The following is a 13,682-nucleotide window of genomic DNA, read 5'->3' on the forward strand; positions in this document are numbered from 1 at the left end:
TGGCGCCATCGCTCTCACTCTTTAAGTCCCCCTTGTTCACATCTGGCAGCTGTCAATTTGCCTCCAACACTTTTCCTTTCACTTTTTCCCCATTATGTAGATAGGGGCAAAATTGTTTGGTGAATTGGAAAGCGCGGGGTTAAAATTTTGCCTCACAACATAGCCTATGATGCTCTCAGCGACCAGACGTGTGACTGTGCAAAATTTTGTGGCTGTGGCTGCGACGCCTCCAACACTTTTCCTTTCACTTTTTTCCCCATTATGTAGATAGGGGCAAAATTATTTGGTGAATTGGAAAGCGTGGTGTTAAAATTTCACCTCACAACATAGCCTATGATGCTCTCGGGGTCCAGACGTGTGACTGTGCACAATTTTGTGGCTGTAGCTGCGAAGCCTCCAACACTTTTCCTGTCACTTTTTCCCCATTATGTAGATAGGGGCAAAATTGTTTGGTGAATTGGAAAGCGCGGGGTTAAAATTTCACCTCACAACATAGCCTATGACGCTCTCGGGGTCCAGACGTGTGACTGTGCAAAATTTTGTGGCTGTAGCTGCGACGGTGCAGATGCCAATCCCGGACATACACACATACACACACACACACACACACACACACACACATTCAGCTTTATATAGTAGATAATACATGCAATGAAAGTGTCAGCTTTGGGGGCCAGTCCACAATGCAGGCAAGCAATCATTTCCACCATTTGTGGTCAGGACTGGCCGGATTTTCAAAACACCCATCTGAACCGGGCCTTACTCTCATTTTATTCATAGCCTGTTATATTTTAGCTATTTACTAAAATAAATCAAAGTCTTCTATATTCATATCAGCAATAATCATTTTCACGAACAGATATGGGAACGTGTTATTTCATGATCTGTACTCACTATGTCAATGACCATTTTCCGTAATGATTGTCTCTGCTTTTTGGTCAAGTTCTGGAAAATGTCACAGTTCTCTTCTTGTAGCAGCTTGAATCCCACAGCTAGATGGTGGTTCTCCAGAACCGATGAGTCATTGTACATCAAGGCTAATTCTGAGTCTGGAAGAAAATCAAAGATCGTCGTTAACAGACTCATCGGAGGAGACTTGAGAAGAAAATGCTACGAACTTGTCTATGATAATTATAGGATATGATTGCCTGATTGCTTCAATTGCAACGAAGCAGCGTGAATCCTTACAAATAAGAGCAGGTCTGACGTGATAAATGATAGCTGGGGTGTCATGTGTTTATTACGCTAAGTGAATCAAGGAACAGAAGCTTTAATCACGCAGGTCCAGAAATAATGACCCCTGCCAGTGTCTGACCTCTGTGGGCTAAATGATTGACAGGAGTGCGTCTGGATGGGAAATGAAGCAGCGTCACTCTCCACATCAAAATGGTTTCTGCAATGAGTCTGTCATAGCACAAAGCTAATTCTAACACGTTAGCAAAGCAGTGAACAGATTGTTCCCTTGGAAAACAATACAATCTTCTTGGTGGCCCTAATTATCCCCAAAAAGCACTACTGCTGATTCCATCATTTTGCAACTTTTGGCATTTTACGCCAACTTTTTCAAAAGTGGATGGAAGCGGGAGCAGCCTGGCTCTACAGGCCTTGACTAATTCACAATTATTACATTTAATTAAGGCGATCAATGGATTCTGGATCTAGACTGGTGAAGACAACACAAGTCATATTTGGCCAATACCAGTTGGTTGAACTCTCCTTGGGCAGTAGCGAAATTGGGAATGTAGAGGGAGATACCATAATCCGTCTGCTCTCCTTTATTGTCTTACCATGAATTAAAGGGGTTATCCAGGACTTTCTTTTTTCACTATGGGGCTTAACGCTAATCTGCCTGTTCTGCCCTGCAATGATCTCTCCCGGCTCGGAGCCGTCATGGACGGCAATTCTCCTACTTCCAGTGACATCACATCGACTGAGCAGTTCCTTCCCTTTCGGAAGGCTCCTTCGACAGAGCATCAATGATGATGTGATGTTGATTGACAGCCGACTCCGCAGAAGCGGTCCGTGAACCCCCTGAGCTGGGGGGAGATCGTTGCAGGGCAGAACAGGTCAAGCAGTCAGCAACTATGTGCTAATAAGTGGTTAACTACAAAAAGGCGAAAAAAAGCCCTGAATAACCCCTTCAAGGTGTATTTGAGAAGACGGTTGTCCTGTAGAAAATATTTTTTTTCATAAGAATATTAGTCATTTATAGCATATCCACATGATATCCAATAAATGTGAATCCTCGACTCTCATATATAAATGAATATAATATCAAATAATAGAATTAAAAGTACACACTAATAGTATAAAAGTATAGTAATTAGCGATGAGCGAGTTGATCCTTTCTGAATCGGAATTGTGCAGAATTTTAAGGATTTCGCTGAACAAGCATTAACAATTTGCAATTTGATTTGCGCAAATTGTTAAAAATTGTAGCCACTATGTTACACACTGAAAAAGATTCCATCAGCCATATGAGGCTCACATAACCTTGGGTGTGGCATGGTGGGCTTCCCCATAATGCCTTGCAACTATCACATCACATGGTATAGAACAGCCAATCAGGAGGGGCTAATCATAACCTGTATAAAAGCAGAGGCAGGGAATGCAGCAGCCATTTTGGGGTAATTCTAGATAGTGAGAGAAGGCACAGCTTTCAGCTTAGTCATAGAAACAGGGAAAGAAAAGATTTTGAATAATTATAATACAACTACAAATAAAGCAAATGAACAATAAAACATTTAGGAAATTCATTTTGATTTGTGCTGTGAAGAATTTTAGGTTGCAGTGTTTTGGCCATTTTTAGCCCAACGTGATGGCTAGCCTGCGTTTACTGAATGCTATAAACATCCCGTACCTTGTGTATTAGGGTACCGTCACACTATACGATTTACCTACGATCACGACCAGCGATATGACCTGGCCGTGATCGTAGGTAAATCGTAGTGTGGTCGCTGGAGAGCTGTCACACAGACAGCTCTCCAGCGACCAACGATGCCGAGGTCCCCGGGTAACCAGGGTAAACATCGGGTTACTAAGCGCAGGGCCGCGCTTAGTAACTCGATGTTTACCCTGGTTACAAGCGTAAAACTAAAAAAAAACAAACAGCACATACTTACATTCTGGTGTCCGTCAGGGCCCTTGCCGTCTGCTTCCCACACTGTGACTGCCGGCCGTAAAGTGAAAGCAGAGCACAGTGGTGACGTGCTTTCACTTTCACTTTACGGCCGGCAGTCAGTGAGTGCGGGAAGCAGACGGCAAGGGACCTGACGGACACCAGAATGTAAGTATGTGCTGTTTGTTTTTTTTTAGTTTTACGCTTGTAACCAGGGTAAACATCGGGTTACTAAGCGCGGTCCTGCGCTTAGTTACCCGATGTTTACCCTGGTTACAAGCGAACGCATCGCTGGATCGCATCGCTAGATCGGTGTCACACACACCGATCTAGCGATGACAGCGGGAGATCCAGCGATGAAAGAAAGTTCTAAACGATCTGCTACGACGTACGATTCTCAGCAGGATCCCTGATCGCTGCTGCGTGTCAGACACAGCGATATCGTAACGATATCGCTGGAACGTCACGAATCGTACCGTCGTAGCGATCGAAATGGCAGTGTGTGACGGTACCCTTAGGCACAGAAAGTACACAACAAACAACGACGTCAAGACGTTAAGTATCTGAAGATGGTAAGCCTGATATGCGGGACTGCCAGCACTCCTGTCTGACATTTTCTCCCCTCATTTACAAGATGACTCATCATATTGATCTGTGCACTCTAGGGTATCCCTCCGGTTACCAGGCACGCAGCCGAAATCCAAGAATTATATTTAGATACCCGCAATACAAAATGCCACAAATATTCACTTCCAGCCAATCTTAAGCCCCAGGAACACAACATCTTAGCCCAGAAGTCAGCAGGTTGTTATGAAATAAAGTCCAAGTGTTAAAGGGAATTGATTGAAATTATCCAATCAAGTTTTGATATTAAATATATGGTCAAATAAAAATAGGTGTTTACTTTTGTCATTACTGGTGCCATTAATTGTCAAGTCCTAGAAAAAAAACCTTTAACAATGTGTAAAAAGACAAAAAATATTTAAGTTTTTACATTGCACATTCACAAGGAGATAATATTTTATGCTAAAAAAAAAGAGATCACTTTTCAGCTAGTGCTGCGTACTATGCAGGCAGGGTCAGCCATGAACTTATGTCATCAGAGGATTACAAAGAAAGGTAACTCCTGTATTAAATGGAATTTGTCAGCAGACTTTGCCATGCAATTTGAGAGCACTATGATGTAGGGGCTGAGACGCTGATTTCAGCAATGTGTCACTTATTGGGCTGTGCATTGCTGTTTCAATAAAATCAGTGTTTTATCACCAGGAGATTATCATCACAGGGCTAGTTGTCTGGTGCCTCCTAGTCAACTGCTCTTTGTAACCCGACCTCCACCACTGATTAGAAGCTTTCTGTCAATGCACTGTGTACAATAAAGAAGCTGCAAATCTGTGATGTGTGGCAGGATTTACACAGCTCAGCATTCTGAGCTCTGCTAGATATGCAGCAGAGAAAACAGTGATTGTATAAATGTGACAGCATGCAGACCAGTAAGTGACACATCACTGGATTCAGGATCTCAACCCTATATTATGCTGCTCTCAGATCATATAGCAAAACCCTGATGACAAATTCCCTTTAAAACAGATAAACGGGATCCACCACTGATGACAGATGAGGAGCTTCTTCACTACCCACCATGTATGGATATGACACAAACATCCTCATGGGATAGGAGTGGTAGTTTTTTATTTTTTCGACTATATAGAATATAAATATTTGACTATATAGTTTGTTTTTTGTTTAGATTTTTTTTTATTATATAAAAACTCATTTACTTACTTGTGTTGATGAGAAACTGGTTGGAGACACCAGGGTGATCAACATCATGTATTGCACTTGCAAAGATTGCAGCAAGAATTTCCAGATCTGTGAAAACAGCCTGAAATAAAAACAACATACAAGTCAATACATCAATGTTCTCAATAGATGAATAAAGCAGTTATATAATAACAGCAAAAGACGGAGTTGGTGGGAGAAATCAATAAAACACACACTTCAAAACACTTTTCAGTTATAGTCTCCATTTTTTTTCTGGGGGGGTTTGTGGGGGACGCGGGAGGAAGGAGGACAAAATGGACTCTGAGGTCCGGATCAAAGGGCCTTATTGAAACACAGGCCAGCCGCAAATTGCAGACGTGAATGCCATAGTATACAGCTGTGTGCTCTCGTCCGTAGCTGCCTTAGAGGGGTTTTCTGACAAATAAAGTATATTTTAATTAATGGATCTCGGAGTAAAAATAACTTCCACAATTGGATGTGTTAAGAAAAAAATGTTCCTGTGTTGAGATAATCTTATAAATCTGCCCCTGCTGTGTACTGTGTATTGGCCGTGTCTGACCGTGCAGGAACATGGTCTGATCATACCACAGCTCCTGGGCAGGGGAGGAAGCCAAAGAATATACAGATATCACAACACGGGATCACAGCTGATTCTTTCTGTGAGGTAAAATATTTCACTGCCTGTTTTTAAAAAATATTTTACCTCACAGAAAGAATCAGCTGTGATCCCATGTTGTAATATCTGTGTATTCTTTAGCTTCCTCCCCTGCCCAGGAGCTGTGGTATGATCAGACCATGTTCCTGTACGGTCAGACAAGGCCATTACACAGCACACAGCAGGGGCACATTTATAAGATTATCTCAGCACAGGAACATTTTATATAAACACATCCAATTGTGGAAATGATTATTATTCCAAGATCTATTGATTCAAATATTGATAAAAATTAACTTTGTTTGTGGGAAAACCCTTTAAACCACACCAGAAGAGAATGCAGCGATTTATCCCATCAATGTACACTGGCTATAGGGGGTCCGTGTGCGGTTCGTGGCTCACACAGACAGAACATGGGCCTTTACACGCTTGTCTGAACAAGCCCTAACAAGAAGTCTAATAATGCGCTTTCCTTATATTACTCTATGGCAACTCTTTCCTTTTTCCCTGAAAAATAGATGTGTAAACCATGATGCACCACAATTGGCAAAAATATTTAGATAAAAAAAAAGACAATAATGCTAAAAAATGGACTTTGTTTCTCCCCCAAAGTAGTTACCTCCAAAGCAGGGGTCGATAGCAGCACATGAGTAGACTGAGCAACATCCGCTGCATGTATATTATTATGGTAAGCCACGTCAGCGTGATAGTGATCTTCTAGAGTCATCAAGTACGTAACTAAAGTGTCTACTGGTATTTTAAAGGTCTTCAACAGATCTCGTTCCTGTAGGAAAATCCAGAAGAAATATTTTATTACAACAAGTGAAGAAAAGAACAACAAATTAGGAGTGGTGGCTCATCCTGCGCACTTACACAATTTTTGGTATACTGCATTTAGAAATTATGTTAATTATGTTAGGCTGGGTTCACATTGCGTTAGTGGGTGTCCGCTGACGGAATTGTTACATGGCGCAATTAACGCTATGTAATGGATCCGTTAGCGCACCCATTGACCGCAATGTATCTAACGCATCGCTAACATATGCCATTTTTTGCATGCGTTAGCGATGTCCTGTTATTTTGTGACGGACCTCGAACACTGCTTGCAGCGTTCGAGGTCCATTTCTCACTAGCACAGATCGGGCATCTGCGCTAGCGGGATCGCTAAATGCAATCCCTTTTTGTACATTGCGTTAGCGCATTCCGTTAGCGTATGCGCTAAACGGATTGCACTAACGCAATGTGAACCTAGCCTTAAGTTAAATTTACTGTATTTTTACAAAAATGTATAAAAATCTATAAAACACAATACAAATGCATATACATAAAAACAGCACAAATGCTAAAACAAAAACATGCAATAGGGCGCCGTACCTGAAATATTGTGTGTATGACGACTGTGAGAGGTCGGTTTCCAGAATACTCAGCTACTTTAAAAATGTTAAGGCCCCATTTGTTCACATCTTCAAGTTCCTGACAGAATTGAGAATAGGCAGAGAGTGATTATCATTTTTGGATTGGCCACAAGATTTAATTCTCAAGTTCCTTTCAGCTAGAGATTTGGTACACGCAGCCTGGAACATTCTGTGAGTGCCATCATTGCTGAGAGTTCAGAGAACACATGGTGAGTAGGAGGATGTCATGAATTAATTACCACCCTGCATTTAAAGGATGTTGTACTGCCAAAAATATTAAAAATGGATAAAAATAGCCATCAAGACGCACATTAAAAAAAAATGTAAGAAGTCCTCAATCAAAAGAAGTGGTAAGGGTCTGGTTCTTTCTCCGACACGGAACAGATAAGGAGAATTTTACTGGTTACTGCGCTTACAGGGTAAAATAAATCACTGACCCGGTGCTATATACTATTTTGGTTACCTAGATATGTGCTGTTTGTTTTTAGCAAGGGACAACCAAATTTAAAGATTTTTGGTACTCCTACCCTTCATCGGAGGACACAGGAACCATGAATTAATATGCTTTGGACACTGATGAAAATGACCATCGGCCCTAGAGCACGGTTCTCTGGATCCACCAGAAGACCTAATGGTGGTCCAGCCTCGGTCTACAAAAACACATGTTCACTCTTAATTGTACTGTATTCTGTATTGCTAGAATTGTACATACTATGTACAATTCATAACATTTCATATGTCACTTTTGAATCAACCTAAAAAAGTAGACCCACATGGCAGGCTATTTTCTCCAAAGTACTCTCCATAAATGGTGTGACTATTATTGTATTAGGGCTAGAAATTAGAAAAAGGTTTGTACTACCCAGTTCCAACTTCTAGTCTTATGTATACTGCAACTGAACTTCAATTTAAGGTCCGGCATGCTTAGCGCTTCTGTTGCTTCCATAGGCCCGTGACATCATGAAGATTAGCGGCTTGGCCAAGATTAGAGACTAGGCTTCATTTGGTATCATGACATCGCAGGGTCAAAAACACAACAGAGGAGATGCTGGGTGAAGGATGTGACTGTAGCATAGGACTAAAGCAGGGGTCGGAACGGGGTACTACAAATCTATTTGTTCACAGTCGGACCCAATAAGGGTCCACTGATACTCTGGTATGCTGACAACCTTGGAAACTTCAATGGAAGTTATTTCTTGTTGTCAGGAAAGGAACAGAATTAATTAAGAAGGCTGCTTCAAGGCTAATATATATATATTGAGAAAATTAATAATAAAAATGAGAAGATTGCATTAAAGTGCACAAAAAATGGAGAAGTTGATATGGTATCTCACCTTGGCTAGAGATTCTTCGTTTTCACTTTTTACTCCAAACCTTGGAATACTTGAATTAGTCAGACTAGAGCTGTGCATTAGTTTTTTCACCCCGCTAATCTGTGACATGGGCCTCTTCTTCTTTTCCTTTTCTTTCTGGGCCGGTGTTGGCATCTCCACTTCATGTTGTTTATCTACATAAAAACACATACAATTAATATTCCTCTGCTACATCATAAATTAAGTATGCTAGAAAGATGTGACAACAATCCAGCTTCAATGTCTTGTACTCTTACGCCTTAATCTTGAAGATTGGGTGGTTCTGTAGTAAAGTACTTTGGATGGATAAGAAGAACTGTTGTAGTTAGGTTCACATTTTTGGTTGACCAGACAGGATAGCGGCTATGTGGGAATTACTTGGGACAGTTCACTGATCTCAGTAGAAACTGTGTAATACTTAATTTTCCCTGTGGTGGCGATGCAGGGAACTAAACACTTTGTGTTGTGTTCCGTTTTGATGTTGGGAATTCCTGATCCAAGGTCACATATTCTTATCCTATTATTGGGGACCCTTCTAACAAAAAATGCTTGTCCAAGACTCTACAAACCCGTTGCAGACCAGTTCAAATTCCATCCCGAAACACTTTTCTATCGGTCTTGATAGGCATCACCGTGCAATTTACCTAAATTTTACTAACTTGATGAGCGAATGGATTCAGTGATTCTGAATGACCATTTTGAGAAGATCAAGCTGCATGAATATTGTAAAAGGTGGAATTACTTTGTTAGAAGATGAACCATGTTGACTGGCTTGCCAAGCTTGACTGCCCTTTATATCACAGTCTTATGGATTCTCCTTTGTTCCTGCTTCTATTTAGATCTGAAGTCATATTTTTAGACAACATATTACAATATAGGTCATCGAGACAATTGTCCCGGAAATCTCCACTTTATGGATGTAATGTGTAACAGTAATGAACCAACTGCAGGCAGAATAGTGTATGGAAATATTCATGTGAAACGTAATATTAGGAAAGCACATCCATCTACAGAAATATTTGGGATATAATTCAACATGGGGAAAAGCTTTGATATTTAGTATTTTAGGCAGATGCACACAATTCAGACAGATCAAAAGGGAAAGTCCTAAATACAAGTGTCAGGTCAAGTCATGCAGATGCACAAACATGTCTGAAAGAGCTCACATCTGCTGTTACACTCCATGGGATTCCCTAGTGCACCTCCAACAAAAATGATTCAGCCAGGCAGAAGGAGCCCATTAGTTATGCATTCTGCATGGGCAAGATGAAAGACCAGCTTGAATCAAACAAAGCAGTACCAGACCCATTCATACAAAGACAATGCTTCTCAATCACAATGTTCCCTCATTGACAAAACCGCCGTGTTGTGAAATCACCTGTGTATGTGGTGGGACATGTCATTCTGTAGTGTTATGTTCTGAATTAATAAAAAGAGAAAATCATATACAGGAGGCAGCAATTATGTAAACTGAACCTCAAATACTTAGATCATAGGCCAGAAATTCAATTTTAACCTAGAGTGGATGTCTTCTATCCTGGCTAGGAAAACTCACAGTGGTTTGAACAAACATTTCCTTAAATGATAGGTAATGGGAAGTGTGGTGTAGACAAACATACTTACTATGCCTTATAAGGTTATTTGATCTGTCAGTAGAGACCCTGTTTATCAAGTCAAGTACTGCAATTGACTCTTAAGGACTACTGAACTCTTTAATTAATGCAATAGATAGAGGCTTGTATTTCTGTCCAGCTGCTACACTGATGCCTCCACCCTGTGCCAGTCACTACACTGGTTGCCCATCCACTTTAGAATACCATAGAAAACTCATCATTTTTACCAACAAAACTCTCCACAGTGCTTCGCCACCTTACAATGTCCCCCTCATCTCTACTATGCTCTACATTTCAAAGAGCTAGAACTAACATCCTCCTTTATCCAAACCACTTACTCCCATATTACAGACTTCTTTCATGCTGCATCAGTACTATCCAGTAAGCTATAGGCAGAATAATTCCTAACATAAATCAACAGTACACTAAAATGCATTTTCTTCTCAGGCAGGCTTGTCACAATCTATATTCAGTTTTATTTTTCACCTGTCCCTATATATTATTCCTCAGAACCTAATCCGTTCTTCTAACTCTTTGAACCGTATTGCCCTTCATTCTTGAGCATATGAAGACACTAACTGGTGACTGGGTCGTTTAGCGTTATGTATATTGCCCTATTTTTTTATTGTTTTTTTTTTTTTTTTTAACGATGACACTACCATTGTACTATACAAGTACAAGTACCTTTTACCTTCTAGGTAATATCTATTTTCCCAAAGAATGTAAACTCTTTAAAACTCTGTAATGTCTAATATTGTTTTCAAATGTACCCTCAGAATTGTGAAGCACTGTTGACACTATATAAAAAATAGATTTTAATTATTATAATAATTGAGGATTAGCTGCAGTCCTTTGTAAAACTATAAACTACACTGAAGGGGAGATTCCTACTTTAATTGAAAGACTTAAAGATTGGGACTGAGACATCTGTTGGAGGGCCATGGAAAAAGAAAATCACATTGAATTCTCCTTGAAGGTTTCTGTCTCGTCCCGAGGGATTTCCGAGATGATGTTATCCATTGCGGGGGATTCCGCGGCTCCCCCACCTCCTATGTGGCTGTTTGGATGCAGAGCATTTTCGCTATTCAGATGTTGACAGTGTCATATTTATCAAACTCCCTCCTACGGGCAGAGAATGCTAATGCTTCATTGCACCATTACATGTCTAAAACATAAGCCAGCATGCCATGAAAGAGTGAAAAAAATTGTATACTCTCAAAAATGAACAGTAATAAAATCAGAGAGTTTTCACCAGCAGATATGATTACAATTACTTTTTACACATTTTTGCACTGCATGTACAGAAGCCTTTTCTGCTTCATGGCTGCCTCATTCATGTTACGTATGGGCAACAAAATATCAGAACCATTCCAGAGGTGAAGAGGTTAATTTGTAATGATGACGCACGGTGTCCTGGAGATACCGCTCTGCACAGCACATCAATAAACAGGAAAATACAAAAACACAGGAGCACTAAAGTCAAATCCACTCTATATATCACATATGTCACCCTCACGTAACAGGCTGATACTCTACTTTTTATTATAGAAGTATCAGCTGACCACCGAGCAGAGGAATGCAAGATATCCAACGTTCCGGTATACCTGTGCAATCGTATCAGTAGACAAGAGTGTTTAAACCGGGGAAAAGTTTTGTGGCTATCCTCCGCGCTACTGTGCAATCAAACATCCAAGCAGGTAAAAGATAAACCTTGATGATTTATTCAGATTCTCAACGCGTTTCGAAGTCCAAAGACTTCTTCCTCGGGAGATGACAGATATACAACATCGTAACGTGCCGTTTAAATAGATCCACATTTGAGAATGGCGCCAAGTAAAAAAATTACAAGTCAAACAACTTCGAAACGCGTTGAGAATCTGAATAAATCATCAAGTTTCATCTTCTACCTGCATGGATGTTTAATTGCACAATAGTGCGGAGGATATCCACAAAAATCTTCCCCGGTTTATACGTGATCGGTCACTAGTCTGACCCGTGGATCTGCTGACCTACATGCCCTTTGACTAGATACATCAGATGAGTGCAAACTGATCGGGTGTCTTGATATCTCCCTCGGATAAGACCCTATTTGCGCTTTATTTTCTCCTACAGTATTGGTACTAGAAAACAATGTTACAATATGGCACTATAGGAAAAGGTTAAAAATGTAATCTTAATTGACTAAACATCTCAATAGAATTCATAAAAAAGGGGAAAAAACAAAACAAAATGACAGTCTAACGCGTTTTGAACTCCAAGTCATTTCCAAATCAGTAAGAACTACTAGGTGTGCAAAACGTATAAGGAAGTCATGTGTATTTTTTTTTAATTAATTTTATTGAGATAGTTATTCAAAATTACAATTTTTACCTTTTTCTATGGTGGCGGATTGCAACATTTTTTCCACTGATATCTTTATACCAGGTGAAGGCTTCATGTCACCCTTTCAGGACTATAATGGTATTGGTAAATTAAAAAGGAAGTAGGGAGGGAATATTAAAACTCTCTTACCTAAAAAGGTGTTTGAAATATATTCTGAAACCTGGTTGCCCGACCGGCTCATCTCTGATAGATGGGTGAGCTCTCGATTGAGCATTCTCTTGAACTGTAAAAAAAATAATATAAGGATAGCAGTGAGTACACACATAGCAATATTTATAATAACATATATAGAAATATTAATGTATACATACATATCAATAAGTTGCATCATTTTAAGAGAGGGCAAATTGTGCCAACATTTTAAGAATGGCTTATGCGATATTATAGATTTGCTGAAACTTCCTCAACATTTTCAACTCTTCTTTCTTCATTATCCCAACTCATGTCTGGAGTTCTTTACACCAATACCTATCACTAAAGACTTCAGTCATCGATTAGAAATTTTGAACTTTACAATCTCAATCATGGCCAAGTTTGCTTAGTTTATCATCTTCCGATATTTATCACACACATTGATAATCAAGCATCCTACATGCCAGCGCTGAGTGTGCCATAATCACAATATGAAGTTCTCTGTGATTTTCTATACAGTGGCATCACACATGGTGACCTTGGACTATATACTAGAGAACCAGTTGACCAATGTGCTGTGAAGTTTCTAACCAGTTTCCTCATCATTCTCGGTTTGTTTTCTCTTAGCGTCTACGAATGTATTTGTTGTCAGGTGACCAACAGTGTCAGATCGGTTTCTGTAAAGGCCTATTAGGTCCCTCAAGTCTATATAAGATGTGATATACACCAACTTAATGGCCTCTGTTTACTGTATGCACTTGGAAAAGCTCTATCTGTTGGGGACATAGCCTGAAGAAGGCTAAAAGATGCAGTTTATTCCTTTTGAGTCAGTATAAGTTAGTATACAAAACATAGAAAAATGCAACAGCATTGTAGACAAGAATCCATGAAAAAAAAGTATTCCATAAAAAATGTGGTCTAAAAGTGGAATGAAGGATACCACAGTATGGCCTCCATCAAAACCCTCCACCAATAACTTAATACACACAACAAAGCATAAGACTAATTTGAGAGTTTATGTAATTGTAAGATCTGAGCCAGGAATATGGAGTCTGAAGGAGGTATAGACTCATCTCATTTTGTTCTGCCTCTTCACTTGAGTGATAAGTGACAGGTTAGATAAAACAACATGATCTTCACTCTTGAAGACACCCGGTTTGTGCTCCACTACGGTCCTACACCTTCTCTGACAACACAGCTTCGAATCTTCTAAACATCTATCAGACCAAC

General features: G+C 40.0%; 1 protein-coding gene across 6 annotated transcripts in view; it reads right to left on the bottom strand.

The window, feature by feature from the left end:
* PDE4D (phosphodiesterase 4D) overlaps window positions 1-13,682 on the bottom strand; it is a 1,251,030-nt gene that overhangs the window by 6,774 nt on the left and 1,230,574 nt on the right. For all 6 annotated transcript variants that reach the window (XM_069748983.1, XM_069748967.1, XM_069748997.1 and 3 more), the window contains 6 exons: window positions 12,450-12,543; window positions 8,308-8,480; window positions 6,933-7,031; window positions 6,178-6,342; window positions 4,904-5,003; window positions 895-1,049 (listed from right to left, as the gene is read on the bottom strand). In XM_069748983.1, coding sequence (XP_069605084.1) covers window positions 895-1,049; window positions 4,904-5,003; window positions 6,178-6,342; window positions 6,933-7,031; window positions 8,308-8,480; window positions 12,450-12,543 — 786 coding nt within the window. The remainder of the gene's footprint in view (window positions 1-894; window positions 1,050-4,903; window positions 5,004-6,177; window positions 6,343-6,932; window positions 7,032-8,307; window positions 8,481-12,449; window positions 12,544-13,682) is intronic.

The sequence above is a fragment of the Ranitomeya imitator genome, chromosome 1 (genome assembly GCF_032444005.1).
Source record: "Ranitomeya imitator isolate aRanImi1 chromosome 1, aRanImi1.pri, whole genome shotgun sequence".
Classification (NCBI taxonomy): Eukaryota; Metazoa; Chordata; class Amphibia; order Anura; family Dendrobatidae; genus Ranitomeya; species Ranitomeya imitator.